Here is a 22856-nt window from a genome sequence, read left to right on the forward strand (position 1 = left end):
AACTGCCTTGAAAATATTGAAATATTCCGATTTAGAGCTATTCCTGGCACAGCTGTTCAACAGCAAACAGCTCCCAGATCATTAGACTGCCTCTTGTCGATATTGATCGGTTTCCTTGTTACCCTTTTCTGCTCTTTCTTGCTCAATAGCAAGCTCATTAAGAGTTATTAGGAGCTGAAACCGGTTTGGCTCAGTGGTAGAGCATCGGTCTGCGGACTGAAAGGTCCCAGGTTCGATTCCAGTCAAGAGCATGTACATTGGTTGCGTGCACATCCCCGGTAGGGGGTGTGCAAAAGGCAGCTGGTCGATGTTTCTCTCTCATCGACATTTCTAGCTCTCTATCTCTCTCCCTTCCTCTCTGTAAAAAAATCAATAAAATTATATTTTTAAAAAAAAGAGTTATTAGGATACCCTTGGCCCTCACTCCCACGGCAAAGTTGGGATTAAATGTTGTGTGTCATTTCCTAATGAAAAAATTACAAGTATTATAATTCATTATCATATTAAGAGTTTGTTCAGCTTGTTTGGTCAGGGGTGGGGGTGGGGAGGTGTCTTGGGAGAGACCATTGGTTTTTTTAAGGTTTAGAAAACATTTTCCCCTTCACCTTCTTTCCACCTCTCAGCTTCAGTGACTCACCCTTCACTAACTCAGACTATTTTTCCATTCCTAAGCTGTTTAAATCCAGTGCTAGGAAGAAGGTTGCCAATATCTAGTTTAGCATTTTCACTACGAGTGTTGCTACACTAGTAGTAATAATTCATTATGAATATTTACAATATATGTTATATTTCTTGTCATGAATTACGTTAATGAAATTCTTTGTCACTTTTTAAAATATTAGGACATATATACATGCATTTTCAAACCCTGCATCTACGCTCAATAAATTGGAATAAAGATAAGGTTAACTCTATCAAAGCATTACTTACATCCTGAAATTATTTCTTGATGAGGAGAGCAAAGAATGCTATTGCTAGGACTTCAGCAATTTCTCCACACCTAGATGATGCCCCTCGATGCTTGGCACATGGGAACATTCTCCATCAAGCAAGTCATGATGAAAAAACAATAAAGTTTACAGCCACCGTTCTTGCTCACTTCCCTTAGGTAACCGATGAAGAAACTAAGGCTCAAAGAGGTTAAGCAACTTGACCAAGGTCACCCAGCTGGGTAGAGACCATGCTAGTCCAAAAAGCCAATGTTTCCATGAAGCATGAAAACAGAAGCACGGTCCCAGGGGGAGGAGGCTCAGGAGTGATCGTCCAGCCCTGGCTTCCAGGGCTCCGAGAGCGCTGCCCGGTCAATCCTGGGCCCCAATGGACACCATGCTCACCTTCTATTGCTGCCACAATTGATCGCCACACGTGTGGCAGCTTAAATAACAAGAGCATTCCCCACGGTTCCGGAGAGCAGCAGCTGATGGGAGGCTCCCTGGGCTGCACCCTGGTCTGGGCAGGGCTGCATTCCTTCCTGCAGGTTCTAGGGGAAGGTCTGTTTCCTGGATGGTTCAGGTTGTTGGCAAAATCCTCTGTCTTAGGACTGAGACTCCAGATCTTTCACTGACTATACACGGGGTGTCCTCTCCAGCTTCGCTGGGCTCACACCCCGTCCTCTGTCTGCAAAGCCATGGCCAGCCAAGCCCGTGTCCTGTCGCATCACTCAGACCCTTTTCCACGGACACATCTCTCTCGGACCACACCTGGGAATGGGTCTGCATTCCAAGGGAGCATGCATTACACTGGGGCCCTCTGGATAATCCAGGATAACCTTCCATCTCACGGTCCTTGTGGTTCATTGAGTCTGTGAAGTCCCTTTTGTCCCGTAAAGCAGCCTGTTCACAGGCTCAGGGGCTGGGACATGGACGTGGCAGGGCGGTGACTCTGCCTGCTGGCCCAGTGTCCCTCCTCCCTTGAGGTGACAGCGTGAACGCCAGCTCTCCAGCTGCCCGGCCCTCGGCACTGCTTCTTCCTCACATCCACTCCCACTTTCAGCCCCGCAGACCACTTCCTGCGAGCACAGGGTTGGCCACATTGTTTCTCTGGGCAAAATAGTGAACAGCTCCTCGCTGTCCACTCACCAGAACCTGGCTCTCGGCCCATTGCTCCTGGCCTTCTGCGCCATGAACTGTGGTGCCTGGCTTTCTTTTGTTCATGTCGCCGCTGTTCCCCTCACAAACCACGTTCTCTGCCAAATGGGCTCTCAGTCTTCCCTGTGCATGCCATGCTTCTTGCCTCTGTACCTGCACCCACATGCTTCTTCTGCCTGCACAGTCCTTATCTTCTCATCTCCAATCTCCAAGTTCTAAAGTTTTCCAAACTTAAATGTCACCACTTCCTTAACACTGTGGGTTTCCTGCACCATCATTAAGGCTAGAAATCCGTTTTCTTCTGACTTTTCACGGCTCTCACACATCCCTTTCAATTGACACTAAGCATGTGCTAGTCATCTGTTGCTACCCAACAAACTCCACCAAAACTTAGTGGCTTGAAGCTACAACTTATTATTCTACTAGAGGCCCATTGCATGATATTCGTGTAAAAATAGGCTTTCCTTCCCCTTGCTTCACTCCCAGCTGCCTAGGAGCCAGCAAGTCCTGGATTCTGTCTGAAGCACCGCTCCCGTAGCTCCCTCCGCTGTCTCCCCTCCCAGCCATTCTGTGCCTGCATATGCAAATTAACCCACCATCTTTGTTGGGTTAATTTGCATACTTACTCTGATTGGCTGTGGGTGAAGCAGAGGTACGGTCAATTTACATCTTTGTCTATTATTAGGTAAGATTTCTCTATTCTCTGGGCCAAAACTTTGGTCAGAGCCCAGCAGGGATGGAGCATCTTTGTTCCATGACTCCAGGAGCCTCGGCAAATTTGGCAGGAACATTTTTCTCTCTGTTTCCACAGAACTTTCCCCTCTCCGGGCCTAGGCTTCCTGTAGCATCAGGTCCTCTGGGTAGTGGATGTTTTCATGGCAGCTCAGGGCCACAAAACACCAAAAGCAAAGCTGCTGGTCCCTTCAAAGGCAGGCCGGACCGTGCATAGCATCACTTCAGCCCTGCTTTATTGCCCAGAGCAGTCTTACACCAGAGTCAAGGGAAGAAGCAGACCTCCTTATTCTATGGGAAAAATATCCAAGAATTTGACAGCATCTTAAAAAAATAATTGTTATTGATTTGAGAAAGAAGGAGGGGGAGAGAGATTTGTTGTTCTACTTATTGATGCATTCATTAGTTAATACTTTCAAAAATATTTTTTTATTGATTTCAGAGAGGGAGAGGAAGAGAGAGACAGAAACATTAATGATGAGAGAGAATAATTGATTGGCTGCCTCTTGGACGCCCCCTACTGGGGATCAACCTCACAACCCGGGCATGTGCCCTTGACCGGAATCAAAACTGGGACCCTTCAATCCCCAGGCCAACACTCTATCCACTGAGCCAAACCAGCTGGGGCCATCGGTTGATTCTTATATGTGCCCTGATTGAACCTGCAACTCTGGTGTATTGGGATGATGCTCTAACCAACTGAGCTACCCGACCAGGACAACATCTTTTAAATAACACTAATCAGTAGGGCCCTATAGCTCAGGGGTTAGAGCACTGGTCTTGTAAATAACACTAATCATTTTCTAGGCACTTCGATATGTGCCTGATAATTTCTCCAAGACCGTGAACTCTGGTATATAATTAATTTAGTAGCTCCCATAGTAGTTCCATAACTAGAACTCAATGATGTTTCAAAAATTTTTATTGCTTGATTTGAGAGAGGTATGTGTGTGTGTGTGTGGGGGGGGGGGTTACATCAATTTGAGCCACTTATTTTTGCACTCATGGTTTCTTCTTTTCTGTGCCCTGACTGGGGATCGAACACACAGCCTCGGCATAGCAGGACAACACTCTAATCAGCTATCAGGCCAAGGCAATTTTTGTTGTATTCATGAATAAGCATGTTTAGCAGGTTCTTCTTGCCAAAGATAACCACATCTGATTTTAATTCTCCAGAAAACAGGTTGCAGGGGAGGGGTTAGAGTTGGTTTTTTTGTTTGTTTGTTTGTTTGTTTGTTTAGGCCATCTAAGATGTTTTAAAATGTTCATGTGTACAAAAGATGACCATGTTCTATAGAGGGCAGACTGTGGGCATGACTTTATAGCGTTTATAATGGGAATTATGGTTAATCAATTTGGGGTTGTATTGAACCAATCTTTCTAATTGGATTCCAATAAGACATCTGCTTTGTGTCAAACTCCAGCTCATGAGCAGCAAATCACACAGAACCCCATTTCACATCGATTTTCAATGCTGCCTAATAGTTTGTTTTGCTGATTCAATCAAATTTAAATCTGTAATAACCAAATAGTTCAAGTCCTTGCCATTAAATTGGTCTTTATCAACTCTCTGCTCTGAGGTTACATAGGATCAGCTTTAGAAATAAAACCCCTTCTTTAAGTATCCAATCTTCCTCCCAAAATGCATTTAACAGCATCTCTTGCCATTTTAACTATTTGTATCATGAAGACAACCTTTCTTTTTTGTAAAAAGAGCATTGAAAAATATTTTCAGAAAAAATATATTTAGTAATAGTAAAAAAAAAAAAAATCACAATAAGGCAAGTATCCTATATATTAAAAGCCTAATATGCTAAAGGTCATGAGGCCATTCAACCAATCTAAGAGTAATATGCTAATGATATGCTAAGGCCACTGAACCAGTTGCTATAACATGCACTGACCACCAAGGGGAAGATGCGCCAATTGGTAGATCAGCTGGCTCCTGGGATCCGGTCAATCAGGACTGAGTGAGATGGGCCAGACATGCCTTGGAGCCCTCCCATGGCCAACCTCCTGTGTCTCTCCCCAGCCCTGATCATGCACAGGTAGGGTCTCCGCCTGGCCTGCACCCTCTCTCAATCAGGAACCCCTCAGGGGATGTTGGAGAGCCGGTTTCAGACTGATCCCACAGGCCAGGCCAAGGGACGCCACTGATGAACAAATTCGTGCACTGGGCCTCTAGTAGTTTAATAAAGAGGAAATGACTGACGGTAGTGTGAAGAATAAGAGAGCAGCATGGAAAGAGTGCACTCCTAGATACAGATCCTGGCTTTCCACTTTCTAGCAAATTGCCTAATTGCTCTGAGTTTTTTCTCTTTATCTGCAAACCGGCTCCCTGCCCTGTAGGACTTACATCCTAGCAGAGGGAGACCCACAACATGCAGACAAACTTATGTATGAAAGAACATCTTCAAATAGGGACCGCGTTGCTGAGGGAGCTTAGAGGCGATACAGGAGGAGGCAGGGGTCCCTTCGGCTGGAGGAGTCAGGGACCCCCAAGAAGCAGAGCCCAGCCCGAGGCTCAGGAAAGCGTGCGTGCCAGAGAGGATGAAGGGGGTGGCATCCCAGTCCTCGCCATCCCACCCCACCTCAGTTTGTGTGCGACGTCAGCTAAGAATGGGTCTTCCCCTTTTAAATGGCTGAAAGCAAATCTAGGTGGAACATATTTTGTGGCACAAAAAAGTAGTGTGAAACGCTAATGTCAGGATCCGTCAGGGCTCATGGGACAGAAGCCATGCCCGCTCACCTCCACACTGTCTGCAGCACTTTCTGGCTCAGCCACAGAGCAGAAAGTGCAACAGAGACCTCCTGGCGCCCAGAGCCTGGACTATTTCCCACCCAGCCTGTTGGGAGAAAGTGCGGACCCTGGTCTAGGAGAAGAGCATTCAGTCAGAGGGACATGTTAGGTCAAAGTGTGAAGACCCGTAGTACAGAAGGGAGCTGAAATAAGGGGACAAAGATGACATCAGAAAGCTAAGCAGAGGCCAGATCCTATGGACACAGGGTATTTTTGTCACCTACTCACATGCTACCATATGCTATGGGTGGTATGCTTTTGTCTATTCTCTGTCCCAACTAGTTCAAGTTACTAAAAATAAGGCTAGTGTTTTCTCATTGCAATGGACAAAATTCTACCTCATCCTCCTTGACCTGCTTGGCCTGGGAGCTTATGAGTCTTCCTTTTGCTCAGAGCAGTGATTTGCCAACTAGAACAGATGATCAGAATCCCAGCTTTGCTACTTACTGTGTGACCTGGAGCAATTTGTTCAACTTCGCTGTGCTGCTGTTTCCTCATTTGAAAAGTGGGGCTACTGCTACCCAACTTAGGGATGTCTGTGAAGACTAAATGAAATATAAACCCAGTAAGTGCTGCAGTTATCTGCTGCTATTTTTATTATTATTGACTACAAATGTTACTTGGAAAATGTGGACACCTCTCCCCCCAGAGGGCCAGATTCAGAGTCTAGGGTGGCACACAGGAGTCTGCCACAAGGTGTAAGAGACACATTGAGAAATACTGCTGCAGGAAGGCAGGTGTGGGGCCATCTGGCCTGGCAACTGTGACCTGGCCTAAGGCATCAATAAACGTAGCTATGTAACTATGTATTTTCAAATAGCTCGAGAGTCTGGGGGTGGGGCTTTTTGTTTTTTTAATGCAAGCCACGCTGGGGGTTAAACAAAGAAATGGAGGTGAAGCCCTGGCTAGGTGATTGTCCTGTGCACCAAAAGGCTTAAGGTTTGATTCCCTGTCAGGGCACATACATTTTCGGGTTTGGTCCCCAGTTGGGGTGCATGCAGGAGGCCACCAATCATCCATTTCTCTCTCTCTCTCTCTCTCTCTCTCTCTCTCTCTCTCTCTCTCTCTCTCTGTCTCTCTCTCTCTCTGTCTCTCTCTCTCTCTCTCTCTCTCTCTCTCTCTCTCTCTTCCTCTCTCTCTAAAATCAATAAAAACATATCCTCGAGGGAAGATAAAAAACAAACAAGCAAACAAAAGAAATTGGGTAAGGATGGGGATGGGATACGCCACTTTTCTAGAATCATTTTCAGTGCTCTCCCATTGTAGGTAGGGTCCTCTGCAGATGAAGTTGTGTATATAAAAAAAAATTATCTTCTTGCTTCTCTGTGAATCCAGGAATCTGTGTTTATTTCCACCCTTATCCAGGGGATTGCTGCTAGAGTCCTTGTATTGCACTTCATTGGGGAGATATTATGGAGGGAGGCAGGACTTCTCCCCCTTTCCTCCCCCCTCCCCCCATTAGTCAGAGCCACAGGGGCCAGGAAGGTGAGTGAGTGAGGCACTAGAGAGTGGTGGGGACTGTGGTGAACCAGAGGGAATATGCTGCACCTGAGGACTAGCTGCTCCTCCTCTCCAGCCAGTTGTGGTGCACAGGAATGCAGACAGAGAATGACCAGGTATTCCAATTCTTCAAAAGAAGCCTGATATTAAAATTTTATATAATATAATCCCATTAATAAGTGTTGGCAAGTAATTCCATTTTTTAAAAACCCTATTTGAGCCAAACAAAACATCTGCTGGCTGGATCCAGTCTGTGGGTGGGCCTCCAGTTTGCAAACTCTGATTGAAGCTGAATATTTCAAGCTTTGGGACCTGTGCCCCCTACTCCCACCTGGCCTGGTGGATGGACAGGATCTACCCTAAGGCAGTAGTTCTCAACTGTAGCTTCACGTTAAAATCCCCTGGTGGGGGAAAATGCCGGGGGAGAGAGAGTATAGCTGGACACGCAGCTCCATATGGAAGCTTCTGAATTAACTGGTCCAGGGGAGCTCCCAGGGGATACGCAGCCCCAGTGGAGTTCCATTGTGCAAGGTCAAGACCAGACAGGCGTGTTTGGAGCCTGGAATGGCCTTGGGAAGAGGATGCCCTGGTGTCTGACAGACTGGGCCCAAGGAGAACTGCTCTCCAGGTGTGTTACCTTTCTGTGCTTTCTCCTGTTCGGCAGGGAACAGCCAGGCAAACAGAGTTTGCCATTATTGACAGTTTCGTTTTCCAGTTTCCCTCAGACACCTCCAGCCATCCTGAAGCTTTCACAGCCAAGTGCAGCTTTATGCAGTGGTGGTGATGGTTTGGTGGGGGAATGAGGGACAAGGTCACGGCTCCTCTTGTCTCCCCCTCTCTCCCCAAAGTTCAAGCAGAGAAACGATAGCCCCTGACAGGCTGGAGTCCGGACACTGGGACCCACAGCAGCCCAGCCAGAAGGGTCTGCACAGAAGCTGGCAGGCAGCCTCAGAGGCAGCTTCTGTTCCAGAGGAGTGTAGCCAAGGGCGGGGCGGAGGCCTGATGCTGGTGATGAATTCTTTTATAATCTTTAATATTTACCCCAGTGCTTGGCCTGTGGTGGGCTTTAGATTTGTGATAATGATGGAGGAGAGAGAGAGAGAGAGAGAGAGAGAGAGAGAGAGAGAGAGAGAGAGAGAGAGAGAGAGAGAGAGAGAGAGGGAGAGAAAATGGTTGTCATTACGGCCTTTCTGTCTTTTGAGACCAATTCTTCTTCTTCTGGCTCCTTCTGGTGAGCAAATGGTGGGGTCTGTATTGGAACTGGAACTGGGTCACTAACCTTTCTTTTCCATCAGCTGCTGGGCTTTCCAGAAAGTTCTGGCATTCCCAGGTGCCTTCGTCCAAGGCTTCATGCACATATGTTAACTGGCCCTTCCTTCACACACAGGAGGGCAGTGAGTTTCCAGAGTGTGGAGGGTTTTGAGCCAGGAACCAGATTGCTACTTTTTCTGCACCAGGACCCTCCCTTTGAAGTTAACAGGAGTCCAGTCGGGGTGGCTAGAGAAACAACTACCGGGCCAAAACTGGTTTGGCTCAGTGGATAGAGCGTAGGCCTGCAGACTGAAAGGTCCGCGTAGGCCTGCAGAATGAAAGGTCCCAGGTTCAATTCCAGTCAGGGGCATGTACCTTGGTTGCGGGCACATCCCCAGTGGGGGGTGTGCAAGAGGCAGCTGATCGATGATTCTCTCTCTATCCCTCTCTCTTCCTCTCTGTAAAAAAAATCAATAAAAATATATTTTAAAAAAGAAAAAGAAAAAGAAAAAGAAAACCAAAGACCTGGTCTAAGGAGCTACTAGCAAAGTGTAGTCAAGTGCTGAAGTGACATTAAGTCGCCCGAGAAAATACACCTTGGCCTGAAGAAGCTGCTGCCGGGCCCATCTGATGGGAGTCCCATAGTCAAAGAAAAGAAGGAAACATATCTGAAAAATGCAAATAATGTACTCAGTGTCTCGGAGGAATAAAGACCCACTGTCTCTCACATGTTTAAAATGTGAATTGCCAATTAATGATGTGATTGGCAAATTGCTCTACAATTAAAAACATGGAAATGTTGTCTGAGGCAATTAGAATAACTGTCATATGTTAATTAAGGGTTGATGGATTTTGCAGGCTGCCAGCAATTACCTTTTGAGTCTGAGCTTTTCTGAACAGAATCCAAACCCATAAAGACATTGATATAATAAGAATGTCTTCCTTGTTGGTGCGCCTGGCATACTTTTAGTGTCTTTTAAGGCATGTAATTATTTTTAATTAGGTCTTCAGGAGACATTTTCTTTATACATGTTTTACTAGGTCATCATTAAAGAACCTTAGAACCAATCTGAGAGGAGAGGGGAGTGGAAGGAGCACAGACTTGGGAATCAGGCAAATGGCCTCCCTTAGCGATGGGCTGGAGGTGATGAAGAAAACTTGGGAGTTAGGTATTACCAGCTGGGTGCTTTGGCCAAATTGCTTGGCCTTTCTGGACCTTGCTAGGAAGATTATATAAGACTAGAAGCCTGGTGCACAAAATTTGCGCATGGGGAGGAGGGGGAGGAGCAGTGTCCCTCAGCCCTGTCTGCACCCTCTCCAATCTGGGACCTCTTGAGGGATGTCAAGATTGGGCCTAAATGGGCAGTCAGACATCCCTCTCACAATCTAGGACTGCTGTCTCCCAACTACTCACTTGCCTGCCTTCCTGATTGCCCCTAACTGCTTCTGCCTGCCAGCCTGATCACTCCCTAACCACTCCCCTGCCAGCATGATTGATGCCTAACTGCTCCCCTGCCAGCCTGATTGCCACTAACTGCCCTCCCCTGCAGGCCTAGTTCCCCCCAACTGCTCTCCCCTGCAGTCCTGGGTACCCAGGCCTTCAGGGGAGAAATAAAGACACATGCCCTTCCCTATAGGTCCAGTTGCCCACAATTCCCCTCCTCTACCAGCCTTGTCACTCCTAACTGCCCTCCCCTGTAGGCTTAATTGCCCCTAACTGCCCTCCCTTGCAGGCCTGGTCCCTCCCAACTGCCCTCCCCTACCCTGCAGGCCATCTTGTGGCAGCCATTTTGTGTCCACATGGGGGCAGCTATCTTGTGTGTTGGAGTGACAGTCAATTTGCATATTACTCTTTTATTAGATAGAATAATACTTACATATAGTATGATGCGTAGCAGATGCTCAGTAAAAGTAGTTATGATTTTCCTAGAAATAGCGGGGTTGTTCTCTCAAGCTGGGATATCCTCTCATCTATTTCATTATAGCCACATGGGTAGTAATGGATATCAAATCCTTGTACCTAGCACTGTCACAGGTGGCCACCCAGCTTATGCTCTGGGCAGCTTCTAGGTTACCTGTTGGCACTGAGGTCAGTGTGAGTGGTGCCCCTGGGGTTGTGCAGTGTACAACCTACATAACCACACAGGGCTGCTCTGCTTGCAACCAAGATCCTAAATGTCAGTCCTTTTTCATCTTTGTCCTCAGATGAGCATGTCCTAGTTTTGTTCATTTTACCTTCTCCCTGCTGAGCTTTTTCATCAATATCGATCAGGGGTTAGCAGATTTCTACCTGCAGATGGAATCTGGCCTGTAGCCTGTTTTTGCAAATCAAGTTTTATTGGAATGCAGTTATGCCCGTTCACTTGCTATGTCTACGGTTCCTCTGGCAGCTACTGCGACAGAGCAGAGCGGTTGCAACAAAAACTGTACGGCCCCAGAAACTGAAAATATTTACTACCTGGTCCTTTACCAAGAAAGTTTGTCAAACCTGGTATTGACGACTGTCTAGCCAATTATCTGTTTTTCTTAATTCCAGAGATGGTTAATGGCTGATGCCTGTTTTTTGTTTTGTTTTCCCCTCACACCTCTCATACCAATGGGCCAGGGGATGGGGGAGATGTTTTTTCTGATTCTTACCACCAATTCCAACTATTCTCCCTCCTTCTTCTGCCAAATCCTGTTTCCCAATTTATAAGTTTCTGATCTTGGCCAGGTAACCTATACTTTCCAAGCCTCAGTGGTGTGTGTGTGTGTGTGTGTGTGTGTGTGTGTGTGTGTGTGTGTTTTAATTTAAGTATAAATGGGAATGCCAACTACATGGGCTTGTTGTAAAGGAAAAAATGAATTAATGTTAGAGAAATCCTGAAATCATAATTGCAAACTCAATGCCTGCCAGGGTGGGCAAGCAGGAAATATAAATTAAGACAGGTAACAGATGCCTACCTCCTAAAAGTAGGTCAAGTTCAAGTTTTGAAAAGAAACACACCAGGCCAAATGAATCCCACCTGAAGGCCAAGTCTGACCCACCTTTTTATTAGGTCTAGTAATAATTAATGTCGTTTTCTAATACTTTTTAAAATCGAATTTATTTAAACAATACAACAAAATTTAGTCAACAATATAGTTGCCGTTGTTTTCTACTACTTGTGCCCAATGCTCAGGAAGCATTTTAATCCCTCTGTTGTAAAATTCTTGTGATTTTGATGCAAAAAATTCGGTCAATGCATTTTTGAGGCATTCTTCATTATTAAATTTTTTTCCAAGAAGAAAGTTTTGCAAAGAACGAAACAAATGGTAATCGGAAGGGGCAATATCAGGAGAATATGCAGGTTGAGGGAGAACTTCCCATTCCAACTGGCGCAGTTTTTCAGCAGTGATTCTTGCAGTATGCGGTCGTGCGTTATCGTGGTGAAGAATTACGCCCTTCCGATTAATCAGCGAGGGTTCTTTTTCTCTTAAAGCTTGGGCTAACCTTTCCAAATGGCACTATACACTGCACTTGTAATGGTTTGGTTAGATGGTAAAAGTTCATAATGAAGAATTCCTTTAAAATTCCACCAAACGCACAACATCACTTTTTTCGCATGCAAGTCAGGTTTTGGCGTGGGCTGCGGAGCCTCATTTTTGTCCAACCATTGAGGCCGCCTTTTCAAATTAACATACAGCACCCATTCTTCATCTCCGGTAACAATTTGCTCTAAAAACGGCAAATGGTTTTGACGAGAGAGGAGCGAACTGCAAATTGTGACTCTTTGATTACGGTTGTTGTCGGTCAACTCATGAGGAACCCATTTTCCAAACTTTTGGACTTCGCCAAGTGCACGCAATTGATTGGAAATTGTTTTTTGTGAACAATTTAAAGTTGTCGCAAGCTCTTGTTGGGTAATTTGAGGATTTTGCACCAAAAGAGCTTGAAGAGCTTCTTGATAAAAATTGGACACACGGCCTCGACCACTCTTGTCATTTAACGAAAAATTTCCCTCGCGAAATTTCTCAAACCAACGCTGGCATTTTCTGGCGCTAACTGCATCTTGACCAAGAGCACTACAGATGTTTTTTGCAGCCTCACTTGCTTTTCTTCCTAATTGGAACTCGTAAAGCATGCAGTGCCGAATATGCTCTTCATCCGCCATCTTCTTAGCCCTAGTTCTGCAACAAAAACCAAATCAAACACAAACTTTTTCAAGCAAAACTTGTTAATTGCACTTCACACGTTCTGTAGATACCACGTGTTTGAAGGTTATGTCAATACAAGTCAACGCCAAGCAAGATTTTAAAGGAATGTTTAAAAACGACATTAATTATTACTAGACCCGATACCTAGAGGTAGAAACATGGTAGGTATTTGGTTAATATTAGATTTCTTTGGAAGCCCACTACACTCAGTCTGTCAGTCAGTGACTCCTGCTGTCATGCCTATGGCATTCACTCAGCACGTCTGTCCTGAGCCCTCCATCCAGGCGCTGTGTGAGACAGGGTGGACCCTGCGCCCAGGCTCTGTTTTACAAAACAGGCAGACAAACGGTGGGATTAACTGCAAACTGGGAAATGTGGAATGAAGACAAAGAAAGGAATGAGATTTTTCTTAGTGGACAAGGAGCTGGGAATTCACTCTAGCAGAGAGGAGGTATGATGCGTAGCAGATGCTCAGTAAAAGTAGTCATGATTTTCCTAGAAATAGCGGGGTTGTTCTCTCAAGCTGGGATATCCTCTCATCTATTTCATTATAGCCACATGGGTAGTAATGGATATCAAATCCTTGTACCTAGCACTGTCACAGGTGGCCACCCAGCTTATGCTCTGGGCAGTGAGAGTGATGGTTAAGAGCTGGTTCTAGAGCCTAATTTCCTGGCTGTGTGACCTGAGGACAGTATTGCTTCTACCTCCCAGGGCTACTGAGAGGGTTAGCGGAGTTAATGCATTGAAAGCACTGGAGCCATTCCCCAGCACGGGGTCTGTGCTGGGAGGGGAGCAGCGTGGCAGGCCAGGGCTATACATGTGAATTTGGTAATTAGCATCCCAATGGAGGTGACCAACTTTTCCCAATCGGTCCAGAACTTCCCCTAGATTGGTTGCTGGAAGTCCTGTGGCCTGGGTAATGTGTCCGCTCTGGGCAAATCTGTAGTCACCCCAGTGCTACTCCCAGCTGTAAAGGAGCTGGTGACTTTGAGGCCACCTTATTCCTTCTGGAATCTGTAAATTGAGGGCGGCTCTGAAACAGGTGCTGTGGACACGTGCCAGGCCTTGCCCCAGGGTTTCTGGCAGGCCTGGGATGGGGCTGACCACTGCACTAGAGGAGCATGAAGGTCCATTTCTTTTCTAAGGGTCTGTGATTTTAGTCTGCTTCCTGGGAGCTGCTTTGGTCTTTATATAAAAATGGGATATATATATATATATATATATATATATATATATATATATATAGCCACAATCATGGGCTCATTTGATACTCTTTATTGAACACCTGCTATTTGCCAGGTACTCTTCTAGGAGCCCAGTAGCTAGCAGCTAGCAGTCAACAAAAGCAGGAGATTGCAAACTCCCTGATGGCTGGGACACAGCTGCCTGGGCTCTGTACCCTCCCACACCCCTCCCCATTGTCATGAATATTGGAGGTGCTAAACAAACTGGAGCCTGAAAAGAGTGTGAGCTAAGGCCTAGGGCAGCAGGGAGCTGTGCCTGCAGCCCTGACACCCAGAGGGCTCCTGGGTAGGTAGGTGAGTCGGTCTGTGCCCAAGAGATACAGTGCCTACCACCCTCACCCCTTCCAAAGGCACACCCCCAAACTCCGTATCCCAATGCCAGTTTTATGGCTGGGATTCCACTGTCTGAGATTCATCCACTTGTCTCTTGTGAAAAATAATGTGAGCAATCTGAGCCCCGCCTGACCATTTCAGAAAGAATGCAATGGGACTTCAATGATGTCGTTTTCTCAGCTATTCCTTTCCTGCCGGCCATGTGGGAGAACCGGCCTGTATAACTAGGCAGATGCTGTGCACGTCCCAGACCTGTGCCCTCTGGAGGAGAGAGGCAGCTCAGTTTCGGTCTGCAGAAGAACCAGGATGTTAGTAACACAGAAGGTTCTGCTCAGAAAACCACACCGCCAGTTGGCATGTTGCATTCAATCAAGGGTCCTGACAAGTATGTCAGGAAGGTCAACTGATAACATTATTTTTTGACATTCCTAATGACAGGCGTATTTGATTAAACTTTATTCCCCCTCCCGTATCTCCTCATGCTTTCCAGCATGTCCACAGAACCACACTTGTCTCAGGTATCCATGGCTGCATCACAAATCACCCAAAATTGAGTGGCTTCAAACAAAGTTTATTTTTGCCACTCACCGTTTTGTGGTTAAGGCATTTGGACAAGGCTCAGCAGGGATGGCTTATCTCTGCCTCCGTGGCCCTGGCCAGGCTCACACAGGCAGTTGCAGTTAGCTGGTGGCTGAGTTGGGCTGACAGGCCCCGAACGGCTTTAGGCTGGTGTTTGGGGTTAAGGTGCTGGCTGTTGGCTGAGCTGCCCAGCTTTCTTCCACCCAGCCTCTCTCTCCTCGTGGTCTCCTCCTCCTGCATGTCCAAGAGACCCTGGACTTCTTTACATGCAGCTCAGGAAGGCAGAGAGTGAGAGTTGAAGCTGCCAGGCTCAGAACTGGCAGTGTCACTTCCACCACTTTCTATTGACCCAAGCAAGTCACAGGCCATCCCTGATTCAAGGAGGGAGGGGACATATAGGGAGAAATTAGTGGTGGCCACCTCTGCAGGCAATTCACCTACACACTTGCCTTCTCTGGATGTTTGCCAATGCACTTCCCATAAGAAAGAATTGGTTTTTTTGTGTGTGTTTTTCTTTTTTTTTTGGGGGGGGGGGGGATCTGCAGGCAAGGCAAATATTTTTTTTATTTTTATTTATAGCACCTAAGTCCAAGAAGAGTGTCCAAACTCACAGGGAAATATGAACAGCCAAATGATTACCTAAAGTCCATGGGTAAGAATGACAGTGGAAAGCAAATGTCTCTATGTTTATGATAAATTTGAAATGTGTCCAAAACCCAACTGTTCTTTTGGAAACAAATACGACAGGCAATAAATTCCCTAATGCTATCTCACTAGTCTGAATGCCTCTCAAAGAAAAAGTTCAACAGCAAGAGAGGATTTTTACCGAAATCTCATGGGCAGTAGATGTCTTAGATGCTCTTCAGTTAAGGGGCAATCATGCCAACCACATGTTTGCTTATGTTTTGAAATGATTATACTAAGGGCTTGTGAGAATATGGACAATGTACATAAAAATACACAGAGCACAGCGTATGGCCTCTCCTGGCAGTAAAAGGAGGGGTGTTCACGGGGCACATAGGGTGGCACATAGGGTGACACGGTGCTTCTTAATATCTCACTCCACAAGTAAATCACCTATGGGCCTACCAAGGGGCAGATCTCAATCCAGTGGGGCGGGGGCGGGGTTGGGGCTGAGATTCACATTCTGACAACCTTCAGGTGACGTTGATGCTGCAGGTGTACAGATTTGAAGAGCAAGCTTGTCTAAGATGGGGAAGGGGAGCTTGAGCTCAGGCAGCAAATGTCGCCTCTGTGCCTACCATGTGCCTAAGACTGTGCTCAACAACAGGAATATCAAAGTAGGCTGAGACTCAGACTCTACGAGTTTAGAGGGAGAGAGCAACACAATAATTTCATTAGAGTATAAGAGCTTCGGGTTATTGTGCCTGTGGTGGCTCACCTGTTAGCACAGCTTTGGGTTCCCGACTCAGTCCCTCATGAGGACGTAGCTTGGGTAAGCTGACTGACTGGGTCTCAGTAACTCCACCTAGAAGGTGAGCTAGGTGCCTATCTCAAGGAATTCTTATGCGACCTCAGTGAAATTAAGCCATCCTGTGAAATAGTGCCTCGCACCTAGTAAGTGCTCAGCAACCACGAACCATTATTATTACACAAATGCTGCTGTGCGTGGTGGAGGGAAAGGCTGATATATTTACCTTAAATCCAGAAGGGAATTCTGGAAAGCTATTAGCAAATACGGAAAAGGAAATAAATGATGTCCATTCTCACATTATAATTGAGAAACAAGCATCGTGACACATCTTGTAAGATTAGTACTGGACATAAAGTGTGCGACAAGGGTTGAGATGGAACTTTGATTTAAGGTTGCATTTATTCTTGGCCCTCTGTAATCTTGACACATCACTTAACCTCAGCTTTCCAATCTACAAAGTGGGGATAATCACAATGGTCATTGTGCTGCTCCAAGCGACAGTGGCAAAGGCAGCAGGTTGGGGGTGAGAGGTGCGGTCAGTGGAGCGAAGTGGCTGCCTCTACCACGGACAAGCACTCCAGAATCTCAGAAACTTTAAATGCTGAAAGAATAAAGAAAACTTTTAAACCTTCATTCTTTTAGCGAACCAGTTAAAACTGCACATTCACAGAGCAAGGGCTAGCGTGCAGTCCTCAGTTGTGTTAAAAGGTGGGCTCTGGTGAGCATTGGCCTCTGGCTGGTGATGCTGAGACCCAGAGGCCAGGGCCGCAGCGGGCTGCAGGCACCAGCCTGTCCTGCTGCAGAAAAGCAGCAGCTGCACTTGGCATTGTTGGGCATTAACCATATTCCCAGTAGCCACAGATTGCACAACAAGACACACCTCTTCCCACATACACACACACACACACACACACACACACACACACACACAAATAAATAAATAAATAAATAAATAAATAAATAAAAATAAAAATAAAAATAAAAAATGGAATGGGGAACAGAGAAATCTTAAAATGATCTCTTTTGCTCCAACCTTGGCCTCATTTGCTCCCCCTCGCCTCCTTCGCCAATCCATCTCTTTGACAAGATTATGCAAGGAAGGAGTTAATGAGTACACAGCTTTATTTTCCTTGGACAAGAGATACAAAACAGGCTTAAGGCAGGGCTGTCATCACCCAGCCAATCTCCAGGGGTGTTACAGGTAATTATTAACTCTTTGTGGCATTCCTTGGGGGCGGGGGGCTCTGTGCTGCAAGCACCTACTGAGCTTCTCCATCTGCAGTGTGTATGTGGGCTCTGAACTGTTCGGTGTTCACACTCACGGACCCCTTAAAAGGAGCCTTCGAAGTGTGTCCCCTGAAGAGTCTGCAAAGCCCCTTGCACCTGAGGTCACAGCGGATCCTCCCTTACCCGTCTTAGCACTCAGGTCAGGAGCTCCCCTCTCTCTGCTTCCATGGGAGAAAACAAGGCTAAGAGAAAGGAAATGGGGGGGCTGGGGTTTCCCGGGGAATAAGACCTGGCTAGACTCCGGGACTTAGGAGCGCTGCTGGTGCTTTTCTAATGCACGGAACACAATGTAGACCACTACCCGCCGGCAAGCCCCCTCAGTCCTGCACTCTGTGACACCATCGGCCGTCGCCACCTGGAACTGGAACACACCGCCACCATTCAGTCCCCTGGAATTTCTGTTTTTTGTTTTTTTTTTTTAATACCTGTGATCAACCTGCTTTCTTGATATTTTGTCATTTGGTTCTCTCCCCACTTGATGATTTGAGGCCATTTAAATGCTCGGCTCCTCTCTTACAATGGGTTTAAGCTGGTTTACTGCTAGGGCTTCTGCATTTCAGGCAGGCCTGCAGTCACTTCCATCAGGGGTTCAATTTGATGCTGGCCCCGGAATTTTGGTCTCTGGTGGGTTAAAACACTCCGGAAAACGGAAAGTGCCTGGATAACCCCTTGAAGAAATAAGTATTCAAAATTACGAAAAGGCCAGGGAAGGAAAACGAGGCCCTGGGTGCCCAGATCAGCTGCCGTTGTGTGCGGAGGAGACCAGGCCCTTCCCTGTGAGCAGGGCCACTGCCGTCCTAGCAGCTGGCCCTTGTTCAGGTGCCTCTGATCCTAGGCGGCTGCAACAGTGAATTCTCCCCTGAGCTCGAAGCCCACCCTCCTCTCCGTCACCAGCAGGTTGCTAGTGTGCGGGCAAGCTTCCATACATGGTGTGGGGAGCAGACATGACGTCATGGACGGAGGAACTGCCAAGGCTCAGGCGCCCAGGGCCCCCAGAGTTCCTGGGTTTTGGAATCCTCCTCTCTGGCTAGGCGGTAACCAGACCACAGGGGATGCTTGGGATTGTGGGCACACCCTGACCTTGCAGGTTCCCAAGCCCTGTCCTCCAGCACTCCCGCGTCCCTAAAAAGCATCATATGGGTACACCCACAGCGTTTGGAACACGTTTGACAAGAAATACCCATTTTATAATACTAAGAGTGGAACAAACCTGAAAGATGATTTTAAGTCAGCAGCTCAAGTTCAATGAGTTAATTTATTTTTGTTGCATATGCTGTTCCATTTGGGTGGGGGTGGGGAGGGACAAAGAGAATGACAGTTTTGTATAGGGAGAAGTTTATGGCTATTTGGCATTAAATTACTGCTTGTTGTTCTTTGGCCTGGAAAAATTTAAGGAACACCGATATAGAGGGCTTCATAAAATTAGAGTCCTTTAAACTGCATTCCTCTGCTTATTATTATTTTACCAAAAGGCATTACAACAAGGAGATATACTTCTTGTCCAGCTGGAAGGTTTATATTTTTGTGGATTACACATGAAACACCAAAGCTGGTTAAAGCCCTATGTAGGCTGGTCAGGCACAGTATTTTTCAGATAATGCTTCTTGGGAATCATGTTTGGATTTATTTACACACATATTTGAGCATTGCTTTGGGCATGAATGCTTTGACGATGTGAGAGAGGAGAGAAAGAGAGAGAGAGAAGGAGAGAAGAAAGAGGAGGAGGAGAAGGAGGAAGAGGAGGAGGAGGAAGAGGAGAAAGGAGGGAGAGAAGGGAAGGGAAAGGAAGGGAAGGGAAGAGAGAGAGAGAGAGAGAGAGAGGGAGGGAGATGATGTACCATTATCTGATAGTATAATGAATCAGAAGAAAGGAAAGAAGTAAAAAGAAAGGAAAACAGCAACCTCTTGACTATCAAGCCCAAACCCGAGTTTGAAGAAAGTGGTGCTCTTATGGCTGAGGGAAAGTTTGACATCTCAATTAAAGCACTGCGGGGGGGGGGGGGGGGGGGGTGTTTGGAATGTGTCAAAAATGGACCAAACCCTTTAAACAGCTTTGCTTTCTCTTCCTGAGAAACGTCTTCTCCCTCTTTGTTTTCATAAAACAGAAGTCAGATTTTATTTGCTGGAGCAAATGTTTTTCAACAGACTCAACTTGCTTAATTTTCCTGACAGTGTGTTCAGTTATGTTAGAAATTTGCATTCTCCTGGGAAGAGATGTGAGACACCAGTAAACCAAAACGGCCAGAGGGGCAGTTCTATGTATTTCTGTGCTTATCCCCCCAACCCCTTTTCACTGCCTATGCCTGTCCCCTCAGCAGGTGCCTGCCTTGCACTGTCATAACACTTGGTTACTATGTTCCAACCTTAAACTTAGAAGTTTGTAACTATTATTTCTCTTTTTACTCTCTTATGAGTACTCCATCTATAGCTTCTTGAAAACTGGCTTTAAAGAAACCTTTGACTTAAACAAATGAACAAACAAGCAAACAAAGTAACCCCAGAACTGCCCTACAACTAACTGGGCGGCGTGGGTGGGGTGAGGTGGAGGCGGGGGTGGGGGTGGGGGTGCAGTACACATTTTGGTGATCAAGGACAGGGTGCTGGATATAAGAGGTCAAGAACAAGTCAGGAGCAGAAAGGAGGAAGGCTGTCACTCCTGATGAAATAATAATGAAAGATGCACCAGTCAGTAGGACACTTGCCAAGTTTTAAGTCTGTGCCTTTGCTCTTAGAAGACACCAGCAAAACTGGTGCGGATTTGCTCTAAATCTAAATCTTGGGGGAGGAGGAAAGAAAACTTGGGATCAGGAGGCTCCAAAGGGTGGTGGGGGTGGGGGTGGGGGTAGGGAGCCCGTTCCCCTCTTAACCAGTTTTCTTTTCCCCCTCCACCCAGAGGGCAGGCAAGTCTTTACCCCTCTGCTCCCTTTCTCCTTCTGCACCGCGGCCAGCACGTCCCCTTTAAGAGCCGGTGGGCGGCTCCGCCTCTCCCCGCCCAGGCCCCCGCCCTTCACACCTAGGGTGGGAAAAGGAAGGGGGGCGGGCAGCCCGAGAAGTGGGAGGGGCGGGACCACGGTGAGCGCGCCAATGGCCGCCCGGGATGGCCGCCGTGGGCTCGGGCAGCCAATCAGCAGGAGGCGGGGCGTGGCGGGCGCCGTGGCAAAGCCCCCAACGTGGGCCGGCCGGAGGCCGCGGGGCGCCGGGCCCGGGTGTGAGGAGGCGAGCGGCGGGGCGGGGCGGGGCCTGGGGCCGCGGGGCTGGGTCGGCGGCGGGAGGCGAGCGGCTAGCGGCTGATTGTTCGGCGGGTGGGCGGGCGGCGAGGCTCTCGCAGTGCAGCGCGGGGGAGCCAGCCGTGCGTTGTCCCTGGCTGCGCGCTCGGTGCTGAGCCCAGGACAGCGGGGCGCGCCGGCCCGCGGAGGAGAGAAGGGCCGCCGCGCGTCCGGCCCGGGTGGCCGCGGGAGTCGGAGTCTCGAGGAAGATGCCCGCGGGCGCCGAGCCCGGGCTGCGCGGCTGAGCGCCGTCCTCGCGGCGGCGGCGGCGGCACTTGGCGAGCGCGGGAGCCGGGAGCCCGGAGCCGGCGGCGCGGCGAGAGGACCGGAGTCCGTCCGCCGAGGGCGCCTGGCCGGACCCGTGGGGTTCGCAGCGAGCGCGGGCGCGTCGGCCCGTATGGGCGCGGGGTCCGCGGCCCCCTCCGGGCGCTGCCGGGCAGCCCGGGCGCCGCGGGCCCGCTGAGCGCGCAGCCGCCGCCGCCGAGAGAACTTGCGCCCGCGGCCATGCCCCGGCGCGGAGCCTAGTGCCGCGCGGAGCCCGCGGAGCCGTCCCGACCTCGCAGCCCCGCGCCGAGTCCGCGCTCCAGACAAGATGGCGCGGCCGGTCCGGGGAACGCTCCGAGCCCCGCGCCGCTCGCCTCGCCCGCTGCCCTGGCTGCTGCTGCCGCTGCTGCTGCTCCGGCCGGAGCCCGCCGGGGCCGCCGACCGGGCGCCCTGCCCCGCCGCCTGCACTTGCGCCGGGGACTCGCTGGACTGCGGCGGCCGCGGGCTGGCGGCGCTGCCCGGGGACCTGCCCGCCTGGACGCGGAGCCTGTGAGTACCGCGTCCCGGGCGCTGTCACTGGGGCCGGGCGGCGGGGGGCTTCTCCGGGGCCAGGCGGTGCGGGGTCCGGGAGGTGCGTGTGGAGTTGGGGGGCCTGGGAAACTTAGCGTGGAGTGCAGTGGGGAGACCGTGCTCTGGGGTTCGGGAGAGAGGAGGGCGGGCGGGAGAAGAGCATGTGAGGGGGGGGGGGGGGTCCGGAGGGGAGAAGGGGGTGCTTGCGGGGTCTGGAGGGGAGAAGAGCGTGTGAGAGGAGGTCCGGAGGGGAGAAGGGGGTGCTTGCGGAGAGAGACCTGGGAGTGAGGGAGCGCGTCTGGGGTCCGGGGGTGGGAGAATGTGAATGAGTCGGAGGTGGGTGTTGCTCGCATGTGTGTGGGTGGAGAGTGGGGAACATCTGGAGGGGAGCGTGTGAGCAGGTCTGTCTGGGGGTCTGGGCGTCTGTTTCTTTTTCCCACTCCTGTAACCCAACTCTGTGGTGTCTGAGCGCCTTGGCCTTGCAGCGGTAATGAATGAAGGTGACTCTTGGCTCCGGTCTTTGCGTTTACATTATTTATTAGGGACTTGGCGCACTCCAGGGCAGAAAGCAGGCTTCGCTGGGGACCCCCCCCCCCCCCCCCAAGGAAGAGGACCCTGCGGTTCTTCCTGGAAACCCGGGACTGCTGGGAGTGTGTCCTCTTCTGCTCGGTTGGCATGTTAGGGAACGGTGCTCCAGACCCTCCTGCCAGTTCCCTGGGCCCCCCTTGGGCTTGGTGACCCGGAGGGGGAGGCCCACCCTCTGGCATTTCTGCGTTATAAATGGTGCCAGTTAGTTTTGGAGTAGAGCTACTACTTCAGGAGAGGGCGTCAGGGGTTTGGTTGATGTAAGCAGCTTGTTTCGCCCTAAAGCAGCTTGTTCTTCTGTGTTGTCAGGATATTGGCCGGTAGGACTTAGAGGGACACTTCTTAAAGGAGATTTGACAGGGGCGGAAAATAGACATTTGTAAACATGGTAGAGTATAACTTTTTAAACGTTTAAACAGTCTGGTCCATGAGTCAAAATCCTGCTCAGTTATCAGTAAGGAGCATCTCTGGAGAACTGAGTGCCTTCCAGAACAGCCTGGCTTGAGCAGTCTGCTTTGCAGTTGAATAGTTGGAAATCTTTCCCAGAGCATGGAAGAGGCACGGGGGTAACTACCCCCGCCATGACATTCGCCTTGTGAAAAAGAGAAACGGGTGACACATGCTTTAACCAACACCCGTGGCCTGACCTAGGAAAACGTGGCTGGAAATGAGCTGCCCTGGTGGGGAGCAGGAGGGGTTAATTCCTTTGCCGTGTGAAGAGATCTGGTTCCTGTGAAGATGGGG

The 22856-nt window shown here is 48.8% G+C and overlaps 1 protein-coding gene across 3 annotated transcripts in view; it reads left to right on the plus strand.

The window, feature by feature from the left end:
• The first annotated feature begins 20615 nt into the window (after positions 1-20615).
• Positions 20616-22856, plus strand: part of LRIG1 (leucine rich repeats and immunoglobulin like domains 1) — a 93814-nt gene continuing 91573 nt past the window's right edge. For 2 of the 3 annotated variants that reach the window (XM_084902687.1, XM_084902688.1), the window contains exon 1: positions 20695-21506. In XM_084902687.1, coding sequence (XP_084758813.1) covers positions 21286-21506 — 221 coding nt within the window. In that variant the 5' untranslated portion in view covers positions 20695-21285. Of the gene's footprint in view, positions 21507-22856 lie in introns of all 3 variants that reach the window. The other variant, XM_084902686.1, reaches the window with a different exon arrangement.

This window comes from Pipistrellus hanaki (assembly GCF_964339955.1).
Source record: "Pipistrellus hanaki genome assembly, chromosome: 13".
Taxonomy (NCBI): Eukaryota; Metazoa; Chordata; class Mammalia; order Chiroptera; family Vespertilionidae; genus Pipistrellus; species Pipistrellus hanaki.